This window comes from Neodiprion virginianus, chromosome 5 (genome assembly GCF_021901495.1).
Source record: "Neodiprion virginianus isolate iyNeoVirg1 chromosome 5, iyNeoVirg1.1, whole genome shotgun sequence".
Taxonomy (NCBI): Eukaryota; Metazoa; Arthropoda; class Insecta; order Hymenoptera; family Diprionidae; genus Neodiprion; species Neodiprion virginianus.
The window spans coordinates 20,570,317-20,594,507 of record NC_060881.1 but is presented as its reverse complement, the minus strand read 5'-3'; the positions used below and the strand labels follow the sequence as shown (position 1 = coordinate 20,594,507).

General features: G+C 39.2%; 1 protein-coding gene and 1 long non-coding RNA gene across 2 annotated transcripts in view; both read left to right on the top strand.

Moving 5' to 3' along the window:
• The window catches only part of LOC124306313 (cyclic nucleotide-gated channel rod photoreceptor subunit alpha-like), a 37,839-nt gene extending 18,325 nt beyond the window's left edge, over positions 1-19,514 (top strand). The window contains exons 2-9 of the mRNA XM_046766870.1: positions 181-425; positions 2,140-2,399; positions 4,738-4,952; positions 5,405-5,660; positions 5,755-6,009; positions 6,478-6,608; positions 18,213-18,214; positions 19,504-19,514. Of these exons, the coding sequence (XP_046622826.1) occupies positions 258-425; positions 2,140-2,399; positions 4,738-4,952; positions 5,405-5,660; positions 5,755-6,009; positions 6,478-6,608; positions 18,213-18,214; positions 19,504-19,506 (1,290 nt within the window). The 5' untranslated portion in view covers positions 181-257 and the 3' untranslated portion in view covers positions 19,507-19,514. The remainder of the gene's footprint in view (positions 1-180; positions 426-2,139; positions 2,400-4,737; positions 4,953-5,404; positions 5,661-5,754; positions 6,010-6,477; positions 6,609-18,212; positions 18,215-19,503) is intronic.
• Positions 12,258-15,412, top strand: LOC124306315 (uncharacterized). The gene is made up of 5 exons (XR_006908575.1): positions 12,258-13,140; positions 13,740-13,936; positions 14,062-14,244; positions 14,758-14,858; positions 14,994-15,412. It is a non-coding gene; the product is annotated as an uncharacterized LOC124306315 (long non-coding RNA).
• Positions 19,515-24,191: the final 4,677 nt, after the last annotated feature.

The following is a 24,191-nucleotide window of genomic DNA, read 5'->3' as shown; positions in this document are numbered from 1 at the left end:
CACAAGGCAATATCCCCCAATTCAATGTTTCGTATTATCAATTGCTAGCCATTTAATGTGTGTGTGTGTGTGTGTGGTGTTTACGGTTAGCATTTAAATGCGAAAATACTGTAACAAAGAAAAAAATGCGAACGTGCTAGTAATAGCCTTCTTAAAACGTGATTTCTACTGGGTTTTAAGGGATTATCACTACCACTGGTCCAGGCATCGTTGGCGAACGGCTCGGTGACTCGGCTTCGGTTTTGGCGTGCGAGAAGATGAGAGAAACCGCGACAAGGATGAGGGCCGAAGATTCTACCAAGAGCATGGACAGCATGTCTAGAGGTGGACTCAACTCCCGGCAAAGCCTTCTCGACCTTGTCAGTTGTAAACTGATGGGCAGACATACGCCCAGTCACCATTATTATCACCAACAACAGCAGCAGGTTGGTAAATTGGTTGATATAGCGTATGGGAATGGTTATGTTCAACGTATTGACGAACAAATTTGTCGAAACGTTTTACTTCCTCTTTATTTCTGTTCATCACCTCGCCTACAATGCTTTTCAAACTTGACTTTGGTATTTTAATCTGTTGATTTATTCAACGAACTCTAATATTGTGTGAAACGGAAATGGACTTGCGAACAACTTCACGTTTTTTAGAGAACATGGTCGGCAACGGTATGTCGACAAAAATATCATCTCGGAGATCTACTAAAAATAGTATATTCTGTAACAAGGACGCAAACTCGGTCTTTTCGGGCCGAGCGCAACTTTGCAATATCAGTCGTAGGTGAGCACGGATACGAGCCGAAGGCAAGTATGCTTGCGTGAACCGAAGACGAATATTGCAAAAACGCGAAGCAAAAAGACCATTTCCTCCTTGTTGTGCACGATTCTTTATATGAAAAGCGTATACTACGCGTTTTTTCACAAAGTATGAAATTGAGGTTAGGGTTGCGAAATGTCAGATTTCATTGCGATAGCATTGTACTCCGCGCATGCGCGTTCGCAAACTCACTCTAGCGTCACAAGAACGATCGTGTACAGAAAACACGCCTGAAATAACGCGTAAAACATACTCGCGTTATATAAAAAACCTTAGGGTACCTCACGTATCGTCGTGTTGATACGTTGATAGAATTCCTCGTTTCAATAGCACTAAGTTTATAAAGGCATTTTTTTTTTCTTAGCTTTGTTGAACCATCACTTATATTAATATTTAATTATAGAATTAACTCCATAATTCCGAAGGTAATCATGTTTTGGAAGAAAAGATGGCCACCTGAGATTCTGAAATTTAAATTAACATTGCTGAAAACATATAAATGAACTGTATTTCATATTGAAGTTCTTAAATTCATCAGATACCATTTTATGGTAGTAAATCTACAATACCGATGAGCCATGTTTACTTTTAGAAGCGATTTTTTGTAACACCTGCACGGGAAGTTCGACTTCGCGCACTGTAGAGGGTGCGCGAAGCTATCGATTCGCAAACAGTTCCAAAACAGTTGGGTAATGTTTATTGCCGCACGCTAATCTGAACAAATCAGGTGTAAGTAGCGCAATCGGACGTGACGAGTGGTGACTATGATCGTGTCCGCTGTATTGCAGCAGCACGTCTACGTTCAGGTTAGACTACTACGTTTACAATTTTCTGGAGTCGAACTTCCTCTTACAGGTATTACAAAAAATAGTATACGATACGCGTGCGCGTACGTGACACTCGCACTCCTGTTTTTGTTACCCTCGCTCCGCTCGGTCGACAAACTACATTCAAGCGAGAACCACGTACTTAGCGCACTTGTATCGTAACTTACTATTACTGCATGTTTTACCAATTCACATCGACCTGATGTACCGAAACGAAAGTCCGAAAGCTTGCACGACGCTTTCTGTGCCTCGATATTTCTAAAATGAAGCTGAAACCATGAGCTCTTATCTACGTTCGACGCTACATTGTCCTACCTACGCGCACATTAACGAACCCAATAGGATTAGTGCTTAGCAAAGTGCCTAGACGGGAGACCCTGTAGAGAATATGCTAAGAGCACGCTTGATTCGTTCACCTTGAATGAAACGCTGCACCATTGTCAAAGCATATGAAAGCGCGACTGCAGCTATCCCGGCTAAAATGGTAGACCGGCATGTCCAGGTTTACTCTGTGTCGCAGCGATACTTCTCATCGTCGAGGGACTCCCTGTCTGCAGCGTACGTAAACAGAGCGGCGGCGGTTAGTTCAGCGGCCAGTGAGCTTGATCTGAGCAGAAGAGCACGCCGGAGAGACCTCAGAGGACGATTGAAACTTCCGAATGCCATTACCCTCGCCCCTTCAAGGGACAGTGGCGCCCACCTTCACAATCAGTCCTCTACTAATCACCTCAATACTGCTGGCAGCTGCAATGGGACCGAGACGTGAGTATTACCACCTTCGATGTAACCATCGTAAGCGCAAAAACATTCCTCGAACCTTCTACGGCTCGCCTGCGATTCATATTGCAAACTTACGCTCGGCGTAAAACGACCTAATTTACCTACTTGTTGCGTAATCAACTATTTTTCATGACACTTGAAACTATTCTAAATACATAAATGTTTTTGTATGTTTTTTTTTACGGGAAATTAATTATTTTAAATTGTCTATAAAATTGGAAATGAGAACGAAAATTACGCGCATCTTTTTCGACTGGAAAACATATTTAAATGAAGGGGCAGTCTTCAATACAGACTATCTCGTTATATAAGAGTCCTGTGTTTTAAGAGTATTTCTCCTTCGTTCGGTTTGAACGAATTTCATAGCTTCCCCAACTCTACCCGTGTACCTGGGGTCTCCCAACTTCGGCGCGAACGAACGGTTGTGTGAAATCATACGTTTTTAACACCGAATTCGTATATATAACTGTGATTCTCTTGTTACATAGAGTGATGATGATCATTCACACACTCACTCACGTGCGATTTCCGAGCTGTCCAGACAGTAGTGGGGTAACGCTCCGATGAAATTGCGAAAGGCAGGATTTTTCACTACAACTAAATGTGTATCGGACTACTTGTTTTCGGGTTTTAAAAACCACGAACATCCATCTCATGAGGGAAAAAATGATTTTGGTAATGCGTGTTTTGGTCCCTGGTCTTTGATAGGTTCCAGACTACCCACTATTATTTCTTTTGAGCAAGATGTCGGGCTGACACATCGATTTTTTTTTAAAGACTCTTTGAATCCATACGAAAAATGCCTAGGCTCGCTTTTATTTTTGCACGGCCCCGAATCGGGGAGAAAAAACTAAAACTCATATTTTGCAATTTCTCGTACGATGTTTGTTATTCCCGTTAAACTAAGTATTCGTAACTTCTTTTAATTCTTTTTCGTGTTCCCAAGATCTATCCGCAGAATACCTAGCATCGGTCAGGTCATTCAGGGTAAGATGGGCGTATAGGTAAAAGATGGCTCACAGTATGGTTTTTTATGTACTTTGCTGTATTGGAGTGTATTGCGAGCCATCTCCTGGCTATCGCCATCTTACCCGGAATTCACCCTAAATTTATTCCGGATCCTGTGGCACTGGGAAAGATTTGTAACGATTTTTGTAAAACATCCTTTTTGCGATACACATTCTTCTAGGTTTACAAATTATTGAAACTTGTATTGCATCGCCAGTCACTGATATGTATATACATATTATCGACTGATGCGTTGATATTTTTTAGAGCAACTAACCGTCAAAAATCTGAAATTTATACATGACACATCGTCTCGATGTATCTAACCTCAAATATTCTTACAATTCATACAAATATTTATCCACTTAAATAGGATTCGGAAAACATTTACCGATGCTAGGTATTGTTTGAACAAATAATGGGAACACGATGAAAAATTGGAAAAAGTTATGAATATTTGGTTTGACGGGAATAACACAAGCATCGCAAGATAAAGCGCAAAGTATGAGTTTTAACCTTTTTTCACCGAATCGGGGTCATACAAAAATAATAGCGATCCCAGGCATTCTTCCCGTGGATGCTAGAAACCCTTAAAAAACCAATATGACAGCCCAACACCTTGCTCAAAAAAAAAAAAATAGGAGCAGGTAGTCTGGAACCTATCAACGGCCACAGACCGAAACAGGCATTACCGAAAACATTTTTCCGGTTTTGAGATGATTATTCGTGGTTTTCAAGGCCTGATAACAAGTGATCACTTTCACCGGCTGCTCCCATTAACACAGTTTTGCAAATGAGTCATCAAAACATAAATCAGTTTCAAATTCTGATGCATGACTAGTGAAGTGAAATGACCTGATCCAACTTAAAATTATGTTTCCAATGAAATGGTCACATGAAAAAACAGTCTTGCGATTACTTGGTAAACTTCTTTGTGAATGCATTACTCGATATTTATCCTGTTTAACGCAAGTTCAAGGATCTAGTGACAAACAATTATATTTTCTTTTGATATTGTATTCGGAATTGGAATTGCTGGCAATGTTTTCACCGTGTCGAAGTGTTCTTGTTACGAAAATGGTCCTCTCGCAAATATCGAGTAAAGATATGTGCGTGCGTAATAACAATATCAATAACCCTCACCAGTTGCACATACAACACTTGTTCAACGTAAGCGACGCTCGGTAATGACGACGCGTGACTTTTAACCTCCGTTTTCGATGTTTGCGCAGCTGGCTCGACATACTTGCGTCAAAAGCCTAAATAAAATGTAATGAGATCGGTTTGAAGTGAGCGATAAATTTTTTCCAAGGAGATATACGGCTCATCAACAGCAGCAGCAACGAGGCAGTAGAGGATTTCCGGGACAACCCGGAACCCGAGGATTCAGGACGGGGGCGCCAAACTGGTCCTTCGTCTTTGATCCTGCAGGACGTTTATGCTACTACTGGTCAATGGTTGTGTCCCTCGCCTTTCTCTACAACTTCTGGGTCATCATCTATAGGTTCGCCTTTCAGGAAATTAACGGTAAGACTTTAATCGGCTTCATCGACTGACGGAATAGAATGCAAGGTCATGTAAACCAAGTCAAACAGCACAATATAGCGGCTGTGCCTTTGATCTTCTCAGGGTTTTCCCTGCACTGACAAGGAACCCTTAACAAATCAGCTGACACCAACAGCCAGCTGTTCAGGTAATTTTGCAAAGGGTACTGCAAAGATCCTGGCTATAAGCGGCGAGTGATCATCTCACTCCGACTGATTTAGAACTTCTCTTTATTTGATCAAACCTTGAGCGATTTGATCAACGATGTTACGAGCTCCCTTTCTGTGGCTTCCCGTCAGACTGAACAGCTGGTTGTTATTTGCGAAGGTTGTCGATCCGACAATGAAATTCCAGCCGAATTAAAGAGGCTAAAGAATGTACGTTGGCTTTCTGGACTTTGAACTGACTCCTGGATTCATAATTTGATTTGATAGGTGAGACCCTGGTTGTCTGGTTCTGCCTCGACTATCTTTCCGACCTTCTTTACCTCATCGATATCGTCTTCCACTTCCGTACCGGATATCTCGAGGACGGCGTACTGCAAACTGACTCAACCAAGCTGAGGCACCACTATATGAACAGTACCACGTTCTACATTGACTGCCTCTGCCTTTTGCCACTTGACTTTTTGTACTTGTCGATCGGCTTCAACAGCATACTCAGGAGCTTCAGGCTCGTGAAAATATACCGGTGAGTCTCAACCCTTGAAGTGTCGTTTTTGTTGTACACGCCGAGACAAAGAGACCTCTTCTGACCCTTTTTAATTATCGCACCCTTTCTGCAGGTTTTGGGCGTTCATGGACCGGACGGAGAGACACACCAACTATCCAAACCTCTTCCGTTCCACCTCGCTGATCCACTACCTGCTAGTGATATTTCACTGGAACGGATGCCTCTACCATTTGATATGCAAGAACAATGGTTTCGGCAGTAAAAATTGGGTCTTCGGCGACTCGGAAACCGCTGACGTGGTCAAACAATACCTGCAGAGTTACTACTGGTGCACCCTCGCCCTGACAACGATCGGTGACCTGCCCAGGTGAGTGAAATTACCCAAGGTTCGATTTTTACTTTCTTTTCACGTCCAAGCGGTGATAAGTGTCAGTCAATATTTACCGCGTCTCGTACCTTCAGCCTCTCAACGTCACGTACTATAATCCGTTTGTGATTGACGTTGGATATAAATTCATTTGCTTATGCCGGCTCCTCAAATCGAGGATTAAACGACGCTCGCGTTTTTTACTCGATGTTCTTGTCCTATCACAGTTTTCGAATCGAACCTGTAGGAACTTCAAGCCGAAGGTTGATTTCAGAAACTTCGAATCACTCTCATTTGAAAATCGTTATACCGTCGAATTTCCGGCCGAACGCAATCCCCTTTTTTCGGAAGATCCTCTTTTTTTTACGGGTTTCGTTTTTGCTTTCTCAACGAAAAGAAGAAAGAATATAAATAAATTGAATGAAAGTAAGGGCGCAAAGTAGGACAGTAAATTCTTTTCTGTTATAGGCCAAGAAGTAAAGGTGAATACTTGTTCGTGATAGGGCAACTACTTTTCGGATTACTTCTCTTCGCAACAGTTCTCGGTCACGTTGCAAATATTGTTACTTCCGTCAGTGCGGCCAGGAAGGAGTTTCAGGGTGAGTGATTTGAACTAATACATTACGTACACCATCAATTTACTGCTGCCATTCATACCTTCTGCCGATTTCCGTGTTTTCTACCTTATTTGAATAATTCGAACAAGCATACCGCCAGATTCCAGAGACTTGATAACAGAGTCTGAAAAATGCCAACATTTAGATGGCGACATATTTTATTGCGTAACAACGAACCTGCGACAATTTTGTCGATTCTTGTAAACCTGTTCATGTGCATTGGTGACTGTGGAAATTTCTCAAAATCTATACAAATCTGTGTAAATATATTACACATGTGCATATGATATACATATTACGTAAATGTTGTGCTGTGTACATTCGGTTCGCGAATTGTCTTGAACGGCAACTACCCCCGTGGCGACAGTGCGAGGTATGCATACGTCATTTACGTACATGCATACCCGTTTATGTATACATATACATACAAGGGGGCTTTGCCCCCTTGCGCGCTTCGCGCAAAACCGCCGCATTTCGGGTTTGGTTGGAAGGGGCCTGGGAGGTATTATTATTTTTATTATTGCTGTTATTGTTATTATTATTATTATTCCCAGATTTCCGACTCGCCGGCGGCGGCGGTGGCGAGGTATTTTGATATATATGGACATGGGTGTATGATTTTTCCCACAATTTCATATGGCTCACCCGGAATTTCAAGGGTGTCCAAAGAATTTTATGAGTTTTTCCCAGAATTGACCTGACCGCAAGCGCGTTCGTGTGTGTCGGGTGTCTTCGGGTGTGTTCGGATATGTTCGGATGTGTTCGGGTGTCGTCGGGTGCCTTGGTGCGTGTGTGCGGAGGCGGGGGGGGGGCAGGTCGTATGGGTCAGGGTTCTTGGATTCCTGATACCGCGGCGTGGTGGCGAGATATCTTTATTAATATAAAGAGATATTATGTATATGTATAATGTGTCATGTACGGATTATCGAGCAAATTCATCACGTGGCAAAGGTATGCGCGTCGTAGGTACTTTACAGTATACATGGAGATACCGCAACTCGTGCGCGCTACAATATCTTCATGATTTTCACAGTGCATCCATCATAAAAAAATGTATGGTGTTAACATTTTTTCGGTTCATTTCCTGGGTCTACACAAGGTTCAATTTCATCTTTTACACGTTAAACCAGCCCTGTTTTTTTTTTCTATCAATGACATTTTTCATTAACCGCTGATTTGCTATTCATGAAATGTGCGTTACTGTCTCTTATACATTCTCCTCGTTTTACGGTCCATTTTGGACGTGTCTACCTAATCGATTTTCAAGTTGAAGAGTATTCCAAATCATGGTAGGGATTTATGTAAGTCATGTTTTTAGCCAATTTTTGGAGAACCCCTCAAAGTCCCGAATGGTGAATATCCTGGACACCCTGAACTCCCGAACGCACATTGTTGCGACTGATTCATCCTTCGAATGCGCAAAGTCTCGACCACGCGTTGTCTCGAATGATAACTGTCACGTCCGTCTGTTGTCCCGAAGTAGGACAGTCAAGCCCGTGCATTGTCCCGAACGAGAAATGTCACGTCGCGGTATTTTCTAAAGCGCGAAGAACGCTGTTGGGTTCGACTGTATAGTATCAAGAAACAGCTGTAAATGTCGTGTTATCATTTTTAGAATCCAACAGGTTCAATTCGACGCTTCAACTTCCAATTTCGGCGGTTCAACTTTATACCTAGAAATTTTCTTCACTGATAAGTCGTAGCTTAACTACCATTGTATTGTTGACGTGATTTTCACGATATTTCTTCAGTGAGATTACTGGATTATATTTGTACAAGCATATTGTTATATATTATTGTTGTTTAATATTCTTAACTAATGCCCATCGTGGAGTACCCAATTTTGGACATGTTTGGCGACTTTTTGTCTCACTTTCTCCGTGTTCAAATCATTTTCTTACAATTCTCTTGACATTTCATCAAGTCAAATGCGACTCGATTATAGTGAAATGTGAATGTATTTTATGTTTTTTGTGGGTGCGTTGAAACGAGATTCAGTACTTTTCAAGCTCGGATATTTAGGGTAATTTAAGATTGTTGGCCAGATGTTTCGACTACTTGAAAATGATATAGAACCCACAAATAATGAAAAACTGTGCGTAGTGATTTACCCTCGAATAATATATATACCACATGTAATAAAAGTATTTAAAAATACCCGTCCGTCATGCAAAATCAGATAATAAATGCGCGATGATGATAAAATTACTCGGAAACGTGAAAAAAAGAAAAAAAACAATCCCATAAATATAAACAATTGTTAAAATAAAACAAAAATGCAGACATATTATTCGCTTGTTTTACCTTGCATTTTGAAATTAAATTTTGCGTATAATTTCATCCTCTACTTGAATCGTTAGAAATATAGTACGGATATAATTTACTCATAAGACCCACCCAAAGGGATATACGTAATACATGTATGCAGATTATCATACAGGGGAACGTAGGGCACGACGGACCTCCGAAGCAGCTAATTATTTTTTTTTGGCTTTTGAATACCGGGTATAAGTTGTTCTAATCTATCTCGAACAAATCCATCATAATTTTACCGTAATTGTAAAAAAAAAAAAAATTCTGGAGTACGACGGAGCCCCTCCAAAAAAGATTTAAAAAAATGTTCTACTTTTTTTTTTCTCAATGACGCATTTTTGTTAAAATTTTTTTGCCCCCCGTTCCCTTATAAGGTATATATATATATAGCCTTCTCTACTCACGGGTAACTGAATTATTTAATGCGTCTGCTTAATTAAGGGAACTTACTCTTAGCGCAATTCCTCTAGTTCTCTCTTTCTCTCTCTCTCTCACACTCTCTCTCTGTAGTTCTCCGTTCGCCAGTGGCAAGAAATATAGGTAGCTAGGTCATTAAATATTTAGAAAGGGTAAGGAGTAAAATTGCTGAACTAGTACCAAAGCCCAAGATAAAAAAAACACATGAAACGGGCGGGTGAAAGAAAAAACTATACCGAATCATAATGCAAAAAAAAAAAAATCGGAAATTTTCCTCTCGATGTGAATACTATTTATGCTGCAGCTTAACTCATGTAGGTATATATATATATATATATATATATATATATATATATATATATATATACACACACATACATAAGCTTATACGGTGAAGACGTGTGTCGCGAATCATCTGAGCCTCTCACCAATTTCTCTCTCTCTCTCTCTCTCTCACTCTCTCCTCTCTCTTTCCCCCTTGCGTTTCGACCTTTATCGTTGCAGTAAATTAGTCAAGGCAGGGAAGTGGCTTGTGAGATTACTTAGGATAATTGGATCGGGCCACGCGTTGATTTTATGAAATTAACCCTTACTCGGCGAGAATGGACTGCCGCGACGCGACGGCGACACTGACTTTAATATACACAATATATGTATATATGTGGAGCATTCCACGTCAGTTAGACTATGGTCTGACCTTCACTTTCTTGGATTTGGTCTGCGTTTTTTTATATTGCTGTTCCAACTCTAAAAATCCTTCCAAGTTTTTAAAGATTTTTCCAACCCTCCGCGTCGCGCCCAGAGTGCCTTGAATGGTGTTATTTTGATAGTGATTGTATAGTTTTTCAAAATTAGGAAACAATTATGTAAATTCTGTGGCCAGAACCGAAAGTATTGCAACCAAAATACTTTTATTAGTATTTCAACTAATTAACATTTTTTTTTCAGACGTTCGACTTTTGTTTTTTTTTTGAATTTTCAGGGAACAACATATCTTGCTTAATACAGTGTTACAGGGTGGACGATTGTGATCAGGACGAGCGGCTATCGATGACCGCATCCACACCCAGTCGTGATCTTATTACGGCCTATTTCGGGTTCGTAACTCGTTGGAAATTAAAAAAAATTGTATTCAGGAGTTGAATGCTAGTGTATATAATTTATTTATCGCAAAAAATATGGAGAGTACATTGAGAAGTTATGTAGAAGGAAAACGGAAGATACGTGAATTTAGATGTTGACCATATGAAAGATGATTTGAGAGTGTGAATACATGGGGGGGGGGGGGGGGGGGGGGGAAGATGCAAGGGACTGGTTAGTTTCGGAGTAGAGGAAGCATCCTGCTGATCCGGTATCGCAATCGAGGCAATGAGGTGATGATAAGAAGAGGATGCAGGGTATAAAATGGCTGTAAGAGTGTAGGAAAAGTATCCAAGGTCTGAAGGACGTAACAAGAAGAAGAAACTATCGATTTTAATAAAAATTCGACATTGTGTTACGAGATAGAGCGGGGTTGATTCAACGATCGGTTGTCGACCCACCTTTATACCCAACCAAGATGTTGTTTGGGTAAATTTGGGTCCGGTCTCGTCGCTGTCCTCGATCCGGGAATAATGGAAGGAGTGACAACGAAATGGAGAAGGTATATTTTCGGTTGTATAATTGCTTTACCAGAACTGGAAAAGGTTTTAATTGCGTAACTAGGCGAAGTGGATTAGGAATAGGTGAAATGAATATTTAGAGTGGAACCGAGGTTGAAGCTGGAAGTTGAAATTGAAGTCGGTTATACGAACGTCGGAATAGAATTGTCTTTGATGAAGGATGGAATAGAAGTTGATTAGACGAACGTTGGAATAGAAGTGGGCCTGAGACAGAAAGTACGAGTAGACGAAAGGTGTGGGAATCCAGAATATTGGAGAATAGAATTAGCGGAGTAAGGGCCGTAGCGAGTAGCGTGTGGCTGCATGGAAATAGGAGGATGGGATGGAGACTATAACTTTACTACAAGGGACGTGGAAGAGTTAGCAGGTAGAGGCAAGAGGTGGTCGAAGAAGATGGGGATGATGTGTGGTGGAACGCCGGACGTAACAATTGTAAAATCACACTAATTTTGAATTTTTTTTAAATTTCAATTGAAATTTAGAGATTGTTTTAGTATTAGGGAAGATACATTGAACCCTGTATCTTAAAAAAACAAATCAAAATGACGAAAAAGAACTTATTAATTAATTGAAAGATTTATAAAAAATTACCGTTTTACCTGCCCCCTTTAATTTTGGTTGGAATATTTTTAGTTTTAGGCACGAAATGTGTGTAATTTTTTTCATAATTTTCAAAAATATTCCAATCATTATCAAAATATCATCATTTAAGGAGCTTTGGGTAGCCCAAAAACGGTTGGAAGAATCTGAAAAATTGGAATGCCTGTTAAAGTTGGAACAACAATGTAAAAAATCACGCACACAATCTAAGAGGGTGCGGGTCAGACCCTAGTCTAATTGATATGGAATATGGAATATGGAATATTTATACACATTGCACTGTGAAATGATAAAAAATAAATAATAAGATATTCTACAAAGCCGAGGAGTGAGAATTATAATTTTTTTATTATTGATAAGTTTATACAAAAAAATTGTTTACCCTTCGATTTTATTTTCTTTACACTGCAAGTTAAATAGCCGCTCCTCTTATCACGTAGCATCGATGTAAACGCATTTACAGGGACATGAAAGTATAACAAAACAATGCGAATTATTGAAAAAAGAGTTTTTCCGACAGGCACGACACGGGAAAAAAAACGCATAAATATTCTAAATTATATTTTATCCATATGTATATGACTTTCAACCACGAACATGCGTAAATATTATCCTACGCACGTCTGTCTCATGCATTTACGTACATTTAGTTTCACGTCTACTCGTTCAGAGAGAGGGGACAAACAAACAGTTGTGCAAACATGTATAAATGCACCTTCCTACACCATACTCGCGGCGTCCAAACAGTTTGAATAAAATATACACCCACAGAGTGAACCGTTTGTCTCCGGTGCCGTTTCCAATACAGCTGCACGCCGTCACTGCCGCCATTTGTATTGGTATAACATGCCTGGGATCCTTGTCCTTCAATTTCTCAAATTCACGGCACATGTGTTCCTCGAATTATTGGGATATGAAATGTTGAAGGATCTGCCGTCAGATGGCAGAAGAATATGTTACACTTACCGGGTTGTATTTAATTATAAAACTCGTTTGCGAATGCATTTATTTCACTCGGTACTAACTTAACGGACGTAAACAGAAGTCCAATCACTGGCAAAAAGTTTTCTGCCTCACTTCGCCGAGTATTTTAGCCAAATCGATCAGCTGTTGTCCCAGTGAGACGCCATGTTACTATAGTCACGCCTCTAGCTTTGATCCGAATAGCCGCTTTGCATGTTACACACGTTTCAATCGGTTCTTTCGATTCGTTGCAATCGCTTGTCTGTTACTCGAGACAAAACCGAGATTACCGATTCTATGAGCAAGTCGTTTCTTTTCATATGCGTGAAGTCAGTGACAGAAGGTTTCGTGGTTCTTCAACTGAACAGCTAGCTGTCAACTGTTATTGTTTGTCTCTTTGTGTCTCGTCTGGTATATTACTTAGTCAAAATTTTTAACCGATACATACTTTTCGCTGGCAGTAGATTCGAAAATTCAAAATTTTTATCAAAAATCGCGTTGGAAAATTTTGTGCGTTACGTACACAATTGAATATCTTCGCAAGCTTGACGGTCTCTACGGTACGTTTTCCATCTTTTCAACTTCTCTATGCTTCTCTTTCGCATAAGTCAGAGCTTAGAAAAATATTCCAGCATTTCTTGATCTATCGGAAATACCGTAAATTGTAATTAGCTTCTTTTAGAATTTTTTACAATAGATAAGGTGTTTCTTGATTCACTGAAAAATTTTACTTCGTGCGGCTTATCCGACCTGTCATAAATATATAAATAATATTACATTTGTGTTATATCTATGTTTTCTGCATTTAGAATGTGGAGAAAATATTTTTTCTTGATCACTTAAAGAATAAATACCATTTTTACAACGCGTTGTTAGTGTTTCGGTGATCCGGGAACATGCTTTGATACTCTCATAAATCAAATTCAAAATTTATTCGACATATTTCTTGTACCTTCAGAAAATCGTGTAGTATTCAGCGATATTATTACTGTATTTATGTGATTAAATTACTCAAGAAAACGTTTCCCGAATTTTTAAAACCAGGGTGAAATTTCTTTACCTAATCTTCCGCGACTTTACGCTGAAGCATATCATACACGGAAAAGAAAATGTGGAAATTCTGACATTTATATGGAATTTTGTAACCTGTGTGATATAGCGAAAATCGTAAAATATGGCGAATCATAGTGTACAGAGATCCGAGAATAGTCAACGAGCAATTTTATACGGTCAATAATAATGTCGGGAGTAAACGAGGCCCCAAAATCAACAACGAATTCCGGTTCTGGTCCAGATAAATCAGACTGTGACGCGTGCTGTAGAGATTATACACCAATTGACGAAACTCTGCTGAACGTAGGTTATTAAGATTTTGATTATCTTTATTATTGTGTTGCGCAATGGACTATATTTATTTTCCACGTATGTAATTAGATGTGAGACGACGATTACATTCGGTTTAAATAAAATTTCGTCATCAGGTACAGGAAGCTTTGGCCTCCTCGCCGTTGGGCTGCACTCCCGAAACTTCTTGTTTAAACTCAACGACGTTGAAGAAGTTGAGAGAAACTGTGACCAAACCCGGAAATCTACCTGCAAGCAATAATACCGGAAATTCAAATTGCAAAAGCTGAAATATTTGTTGCGAAAATTCTTCGACGTGCGTAAGTGAGCTTTTCTAACTGCCAAAATTTGATTTTCTTCCAAGTTTCCAGGAAAAAGGAAAACAAAATTAAGAGCAAATAAAAAATCTCAGTTAACTTCAGACAAAATTTGATAGCCAATTTAGCAAATATACTTTTTATACACTCATTCGAGATATTATTGTTCGATCAAATTTGACGTTACTAATAAAATGTGTTGAAATTTTTGTTTTCAAAAACTGGGGAATAGTACATTGTGTATCAAGGGCGGAAAGCGAGCGATTGGTACGAGTGCGATTTTCAGACAGCCACAGGGACTCAATTTTGCCCCGGGAATTCGGGCAAGCCGATATATTTTGCGATATTTTGCACTCGTTCATTCGTTTCCGAGCGAGAAAAAGGCACTTTTTGTCCACTTTGCATACTTCCGGTGCAGATTGGACAAATACTAAATTGCATATCTGTCCGTACTTCCAATGACATAGATGGGTTATAAATTCGTTTAGAAAAATTTCATTGAATTGAAATTTTCAGCAAACTTTTGTAAGCCATGCCGGAATCTGGTCCTGCAGGTTGTACGCGAGATGATAACTGTAAAAAAGATCGACAGCTGAGGTTAGCAGCAGCCGTAGCAAGTAAGAAAGAAAATCTGATGAAAATCGGTTCAACGATTCGTCTTGAAAATATCGAACCAAAATCCGTACAGATTCCTCTATTATATACCTCTCAATGAAAACCTCGTTCTTCCGAAACTTTAACACTTTGTTCAGAGAATTCGGAACCTCAAGCTTCAAAATCGGTTGCAACGACGGATGCTGGAAAATCGTCGGTAAAGAAGGAAGAAAACGTGGCCTCGTCAATAGCAGCAGTATCAGAATCGACAGCAGGAGCAGCAAATTCGAAAGATGAAAGAAAATCGGATTAGAGATATATACGCCTCAATTCTGGCTTCAAGACTCAGATTTTGAACCGATACTTTTAGCGGCCGAGACTCAATTCGAAGTGATTTTAAAAAACACTGTCACCAGTCCTGTGCGCTCTTTCACGATTGATCGAATCATCGACTCATTACTAATCTAGAATTAAAAGACTATATTCAATATCGTGATAACGAAAAACCTACTCTCGATATCGCAATCCGTATATTTTCAACTCTACTGCACAATTATGAGCGGAAAAGACGACAACGATATACCGACAGGTCAGAGAATTTTTATTGAATTGAAATTACAGATTTCCGCTCACTGCGTGAGTTTAAAAACAATTTGATATTATTAGTATTGATACTATTATTATATCGAATATTTTTTTATTTCGATATCTTTTAATTTATCGCCGTAATTGGAAGGAAGGATTTAAAAAAAAATATATTCAATGTCTGCGTGTTTTTCTTGAAAGTAATTGATAATTCTTGTAAAACGTGCAAAAATGTATACAGACGTCAACGCCGAGTCTGTGGAAATGTCGGATGAATTGGCGGAGGCAATCTTCACGCTGGCATCGATTTTCGGCGTTATCACTTTGGCCGGTTTCTTTCTTTCCTACATAAGCAGTCCGCCCGAAAATACATGATACCTGATGCCCCTACATATGAATACATGCGATAAATAAACGATTCAACGTACAAAGGCACTAGTGATTTATCTTTTCTCCGATATGCGCCAATTACTAATTGTTCTTCTAATTACTGTCTCAAAAGAAAAACTAAAGGATAATGAATATGATATACTGTAATATAATACAGAAAGTACATACGTTCGTAATCGGGATATACGAAGATGCTACTGCAAAATAAATTACCATCGCTTGAAATTAAATTTACCGATAAACAAGACGAGATGTAAGTGAATTTCCTTTAAAAAAAAAAAAAATTTCTGTATTTTTGCTTGCCTCTTTTCCGAATAAATGATGACTTCGTGTGGTTCGAGGGGCCCTAAGGGCGGGAGAAGTTTGATGGAGGCTTAATGCAAAGGGGGCGGCGAGTCGAGGCGGCGACCCTAGCTTGAAGAAATTGAAATTTAGCTCAATCCAGTACGATGTATAGTACATATATATAGTAGATATATATATATGGTATACGTATATACATATATACATATATATACGTATATCGTACTGGATTGAACTAAATATATATATATATATATATATATTCATCACCTCGATGGTGGGCTGAGTGGTAATCTTGGAATGTAATACGTTTTATAATATCGTAATATGTATAGCTATCTCGCGCAACGCGCGTACATATCTAACATTTATAACTGCTCTAGGAAGTTTCTTCCGTTCGTTTGTATACATAGAATACATATACATGTCCGAATACGTGTATCGCATTCTTGTAAGGTGAAGTAAATTGAAACGACGAAAGAAACTGGCAACCAGAATGATCTTCTTGATTATAAAAGTCGTACGAATTTTGTGTTGGATCTCAACCCCTGCAGAACATTCCTGTAATTCTTACACCTTAAGAGGAAGCCCTGGTCGATATCGTTGTTGACGAATTATACCCCTGTAATTTCATAGATTCCATGCCGTTTCTTTATTTCTACGTAAAATGAAAATGTGTTACAGTATTTTTGTTCAGAGTTCAGACTTTGATATTTCGAGATATATACGTCAACGTCGAAATCGACCAAAGCACCCCGTTAGGATATTTTGAACATCGTGGTTAACCGACTTAAGAGCATTTACGAGAATCGGGACTATTTTTTCTCAGAACTTCGAATCGGTTTGTAATTTATTGTAAGATGATCATGCTATCGGCTGAAATTGCGCTCTGGTCACCCAGGTCTGAACACATATCGTACAGATTTTTCATCTATTCGTTTCACTGCGATACGAGTTTGAGGTTATACTGGGAAAATTATTCAATTATTATTCCGTATAATAATTTATCGGTCCTAGCTGGTCCTAACGATCTGATCCCAACGAATTTCAGATTGAGCCGATGTTTTAAAGAAAAAATGGGATGGATTCTCATACATGTTGTCAAATCAGTCACGTGACGCCACGATCATAACCCCTCAACAGAAGGGGAAGGGCGGGGGGGCAGAATTTTCTTTGGGATTAGATGGATAAATCGATCTGTAAAGTCCTGCGAATGAATGAATATTTAACATGATTTTCGTTTTAACGCTCGTCACGACGGTTGAAGAGGTAAATAGATAAATTGATCGCAAATCTACGTTGCATTGTTACAGTGAATTAATATTCACGATGTAGTATTTTAATTGACCAAAAAGGATTCAATTCAGTCTCGCGTTCTTAACTCAAATCATCCCCTTTCCTTGTTTTGGAAATTAGGTGGAGGTTTCGACCACTTGAAAAATTTCTTTGGGGCGAGCAGCTTAAATTCGTGCCTGCACTCGAGTTTATGATATACGTTGTAAACTTCAAGGTGGCAGCGACAGGTCGTCTCGTAATTTCTTTATTTGGTAACGGTTTTAAGGGTGCGTCTACAGTATACAATGACCCGCAGAGTTCCCTAATCTACTACTTTTAGCTGAAGAGTTGCAAAAGAGCGTAAAGAAGAAGTAGAATAATAAACTAATAAAAAAAATTCAATTTTCTTGCTTTCTTAATTAAAAGAACGGAAAAAAACGTGGGGAAGAGAATGGTTCAACAAAGTGAAAGTTAAGAAGAGGAAGCACCGTTTAATTTTTCTCCAGGTTTGTGACCCGACCTCTTTGAAGAAATATGCTTGCGTAGCCCTCACGATTTACGTAATTTCAACCGTGAAGAAAAAACTCTCGTACAATCGACTTGTCCCTGAAGAAGGTGAATTTCCCCAACTGGAGGCTATGACATATAAAAGAATTTTTTTGCAACACCTGCATGGAAAGTCCATTTTTATGCACCATTTACAAGCACCGGAAGTAATCTTTTATACACATGTGCGGGAAAAAGTTTCGCGCATTGCTAGGGGTGTGAGAAAAAAACCTTCGCACATTGCCGGCGGTATAAGATAAACCTTCGCACATTGCTAGCGGTGTGCGAAAATGACGGTCGCGCTTTTATACACAGTTGAGCATTTCGCAAACAGCTGCACTAGCGCCACCGATGTAATAGTTTGTCACTCTTTGCCGTGCTCGACATCGTCACTGAACAGACATCGTGCCGTAGTTTCGTGTAAAAATAATCGTGTATGTCGGTTTAGCAAAAAATAGAGTTCGATACACTTGCGAAAGTTGGCAATGCCTATCTCGCGTGAATGCGCCACACTCGCCCTTCAACTCGTCTACGGGCTCGTGCTGCGCCTTCACGCTTGTGCGGGCATTGTCACCTTCGCGCACTAGTATCGAAAAACACTATTTCCAACGCGTTATTCCTGGTCTTTCTTTATTTCCAGTTTTCGGAGTCATCCAAGATTCCCTTTTTTCTTTTCTTTTTACATTTAGTAAGCTGTGGTTTGTTTTGTTTCTTTAGGATAAATTTGTGGAAAAGATTGAGCAATCTCCTCCGAAGTTTTTTTTTTTTTTTATATTTAAAGGACGTTCTTCCCAGCTTTGTTCCGCAGTTACACCTAAGGTGCAAAAAATATAGGTGTTCTCCTTCTGCTATTCACCCAGCTTGTTTTTAAGCTGGCAATAAAAATTCGCTGAGGTGTTAGCCGGGGTGCTGCCAGGGCGGTTGAAAGCCGAGGCATTACTTTTTTTTTCTCTCTTTCCTGCGCTTGTCTCTTTATCCTCATCTTTATCCTCGTTCGCTTGATAGCATTAAAATTTTTTACACGGTCAGTCCGTCCGGCACATGGAATTACGCACGCACTTAACGTCATTGGTTAGCGACAGTAACGCCATCCGGCGGATAATCCTGAGCACTGTATTCCTGAAATAATCAGAAAATAAATTTGCCAACGTCGCGTGATTTTCTTGTGTTGTAGTCTACTTGAATCTTCGATGTTTACCTCGCTATAACCTTTATTTTTGTGAATCAAAATGTCAGATCAGTTACTATTTGAGGGGGGGTTCGCAAAAAAAAAATAATAAAAATAAATTCTTTCAGCTATAGCGTATCCAAACAGCAGAAAATAAATAATTTGCACACAGCGCGTAATCTGCGTACCTGCGACGTTGCCGGATGTACAACCTAACCAAAAGTATAATCGGTTAATTTTTTTATTTTTTTATTATGTCTTTAATTATTAAATGATGGATAAAATTCACAAAAATTTTACATATTATTCCTAAACATTTTATTCTGAAACAACCAACTCGAAACTATCAGTCCCTGTCCAAACAAAATAAAATAGTTCAACCTTGAAATCAAAAAACTAAGTAACTAGACGGTAAATCATTTTCAAACTTTTGCAGGATTGTTTAAGATTACTCAAAAAATTATATAATTAAAACTCATGTGAATTAAATATTTCCGAAATTACTGCCCAACTACCTTAAAGCCCTCGCTTTGCATCGCTCTCTCTCCGCTCTCCCCAACCGGTGCATTGTCTTCCGGCTTTCTCGAGTGCTTTCCTCCGTAATTTCTTTTGCATTACTCGTTCAAAACCGTGCAACGGAAACGATCCCGTTCGGGTAACGACGCGTTAAATATCCTCGATGGTAAAAGTCTACGTGACCGTGAATCACGTTAAGGTTATACAGGGTGAGGAAAAAGTATAGAAACTTCTAGAAATCTCGTGAGGTTCGATAAAAAAAAGAAGAATTTACCAAGGTTAAATCTCGGATAATTTTTAAGAAGGGAGTCAATGGTGACCTTTTATTTGACCTTGAACCTCATCTTCAAGGGCATTTTGTGACCAACTTTGATTTTCCAAAAGGAAATCCCCATTTTTGGTGCCAAACTCGGAAAGAGAAATTTTACTTTTAAACATGTGTTAAGGTCTAGGGTCAACGTGACCTCTACGAATCAAATAAAGGTCAAAAGTATGCTTGGTAACAATAACGCAGATAATTTTGAGGATCCGCATCTCTCGCAAGATGTTTCGCGGAACTTTCAAAAGCTAATCAGATCGTGTTGACCAAACCTGACAACTTTTGTGCGAAATATCTTACGGCAGATGTGGATCCTCAAAATTATCCGCGTTATTACCAAATTACTAAGCATACTTGTTTGACCCGTAGAGGATACGCTGACCCTAGACCTTAACACTATTCAAACGTAACATTTCCCGCTCTTTCCGATTCTGGCACAAAAAATGTGGATTCCCGTTTGAAAAATCTAAGTTGAACTCAAAATGACCTTGAAGGTGAGGTTCAAGGTCAAATCAAAGTTCACCGTTGAATCCCTTGTTAAAAATTCAAATTACCTAAGATTGAATCTTGGTGTAAAATATGAATTTCCGATTTGAAAATATCGCCGCCTGGAAAACACGAATCAATTGAGTATATCTTTGGTTTTCAAAAGCATAATTGTATTATCTAAATTTTTTCAACCATTTTTGTACAGGTTCCTCTAAAATATCTATTACTCACAAAATCAATATGATATCGAGTCAGCCATAAGATTTCTGACTAGACTGGCAATAAGTATGCGGCAGTAATGGTGTCGTCATAAAACCTAAAGTATTTTTTTCCGTAAGCACTGCTGGATGTTGTGACAAGTGATTGGCTAAAACGTGGCACAGCTCTAATTTCAAAACTGCCGGAATTGCCAATGTTCCGCTAAGGTTTATCCACCTCGATATTTTCACGCACTAAAGCAAGAGCAGCGCAGAAGTTGTCCTTTGCTCTCTGAGTACGGGGATGAGGAGCACTTGGAAAACTTATGCGAGATCGTCTGTGTACCATATTTATATTTAGGTTGAACGAGACATATAGCAGTCGGTCTGTAACCGGTGGCGGTAATTTATCGCCTCCTACAAATTGGTTAGACGTCGAGCGATTTACAGCAGGCAATGCCTGCTTAAGCCTAAACCCCATTCGTCATCATGCGAATGCGCGTTGCCGTCTCCATCGAGTAAAAAACGATGGGCTACAATCGATCATCGAACAATTCTGCACCCGAGCAAGCGCAGTCAAGACTGCGCAACACATGGGAACAAAAGTTGCAAGAAACTACTCGCGAGTCATTGGTGAAGAACCATCGAGCCTGACCTTTTCCGCTATTTCTAATCTTATACACCCCACCAACGAACTAGCATAATAATTCCGTGTCAACAACTGCAGCCTGCTTCGCAGGCACTCCTAATTAATTTTTAACGCCCAAGTGCACATGCACAGCCCCGCGGGTTTTATTTCAAACCTAGTTAGACGTTCCTGCAAATTTATAACACTCGTCGTGGAACACGACTGCTTACGCCTAGCAAAAAAAAAAAAAAAGAGGAGAGAAAGAGGAAAAAAAATTTGCAAGCACTTCACTTTTTTACCATTTCGTGATGAAAATTCCTTTGAAACTAATAAACGGACAGAAAAGTTTTCCACTCGTTCAGAACGGATGAGTTAAATTAGGTAGGCGCAATGCGTCTAACGGTCCAAGTCTTCAAATTCCTGCGAAGAAAACTTGTTTACGCAATATACCTGCAGCTGGTCATCCAATCGGGATGAAATCTCAAGGATTGAACAACCGACCGTGTGTTTATCTTCTAATTGGAACGCTCATTTTGAAGTAAAGGCAATGTATAAATAGATGAAATATGAACTTGAGTTATAAAGTCATAAAAGATCGATTCTATTGACATATTTTAGACAAGATATAATGTTCTCGTGAAACTATTCGACGAATCGACTGAATCGTAATAAATTCTCCAACTCGCCAATCTGTTTACCCTCTGTGAGCTGGATTGCGAAATCTTCTAGCCGCTGCGGACTTATGAAACGTACGGGTACAGCGAAAATTATTTCTCTCGCGCGTTTTGACCGAGATGCAGGTACAGAGTAGTACGGATAGGTACCGCTGTTCTGGAATCCAAAGAATTTGCACACAGCCAGCTATCATCGCTTTATACTGGAACGTTCGAAGGACATTTCGCGTTTATATATAGGCAGATGCACGATGTATTTTGCCATGATAATGACGCCTGCAGATCTGATAAACATGCAATATATTTGAACATAATAAGAGGGATATTTATATAATATGTTTACTCGTGTATATTAACATACCCACCATCCATCCAAGAATTTTTTTTTTTCGCTCTTCTTATTCTTTCACTGTTTTCATTTCAAAGACATATAATAATGCGTATGTATCATAATACGTTACACCCGTATCGCAACATACCCGTACTTGTACCTTACGTATAAATATTTACGAGGCAACGCAAAGAGAAAATAAGAATGTGAAAAGACAAATAGGCGTGTATATTCATGTGGAACTCGCTCGTTACAAAGAAAATCTTGCATGCAGCTGTTTTCGCAAATAGCTCCACCTCTTTCTCTCTTGCTAAACATTCAGCATGAGCCTGGCTAGATAGACATTACGAAAACATTTTTCGTCAAAATAACACATCTCCCAGTAGATACAAATGCAACTGTACATGCGCAATGTACAGGGTGTTTCCAAGTGAACGCCGCAGCATTTTTGGTTACCTGAAACTGAGGGAAAAAAATCTCGATAAAACAGTCCTACCGAATCATAACTACTTTAGTCAAGTTAAGTCACATAATCACTTTAAGGGGACTCCGTAAAGCGATCGCTGTACGCTTCGGCATGGGTTACAAATGTGAAGGGCAGAGGTAAGGAGAATTATCACATATGGCTTTTTAATTGAAAAAGTGCCGGCCGAATAATAGAAAACAGCGGTTCGTCAAGTGACCAAAATGGCGCTCATAAGCAACAAGGGAAACAACCTGATTGGCGCTTAGCTATCGGGGTTCAATCGAGTTCGATCTGATTAGCACTTTGTGGAACTTTTACTGCAGCAACGCCATCTTAATTTCCCTCTAATTTACAGACACTTTCTATATACGGAGCTAGTCTTCCTTACTTTTACCTTCTATAGTTGCAAGCAACGTAACGCCTGATTGGCCAAATCGACACCACTTGGCAACACGGACAGATCCACCTCACTCCCAAGGACTTTAATCGCGCTACCTACCGATAACTCGTATCGATATTTGTTCCCCTTAGCGGTGGGCAACCCCAAATACTTTACTTGGAAACACCTTATATATCCAACCACATCGTTTTGCTGATACGGCAAACATATCATGTTCACAAAACAGGTGTCTAACGACGGTTTGGAAGCAAAAAAATACAATTGAGATATGACAAGTCTGTTGTAAATAATAATATGTCACCATTTGTTTACAATAACCTTGGTTGAGAGGAAGACATTTTATCCTGTTCAATTATGCCTCTGTGTAATAAAGAAAATAAATGAATGAATGTAAAATAATACAGTAAAGAAAGTAAAATAAGTAATGTTTCAAAATAGAAATCATCAAAAATTATTTAATGATATTGAAAATATGTATGCACGTATATTTGCAGAGCCATTTGCCTTACCCTGTTATGTTACAGTGCCATGGGCATGTTACGACTATCGGTGACGGATCTAGGTTCAATGACATCTTTGATACGACATAGAGTGCCTAACCGGAAATTAAATCGACGCTCTTGGTCAGATATCCGTACAGCCCACTCGACATTGAGCGATTCGATCATATCCCGGAAACGTTTTTCATTTTGCAGATAACGTTGCCTAAATAACGTTCGATCTAAATGTTTTTAGCGCAATTTTTTATCCATAGCAAGTATATTATTGGAAATGTTATTAAAGTTTGAAAAGAAAATCTGTGATATGTACGAAGTCGGTCATATTTTAATGAAGTGTATTGCTACACAATTTCAAAAATCTTTTATAACACGGAAGTCTAAGATTTGCCGAAAGATCATATTCGTCGCGCAAAATGGTTGTAAATTTTTTGTCTTTCTTCTTATACAAATAACAAATGTCACCCAGCCCTTTTCTGTATCACAGATAGAAAAAATAGAAGTTGGGCTAGTCGACATATTGCACCTTGGTCAATTCGCTATTTCCTTCTTGGAATACAGTTTATCACAAT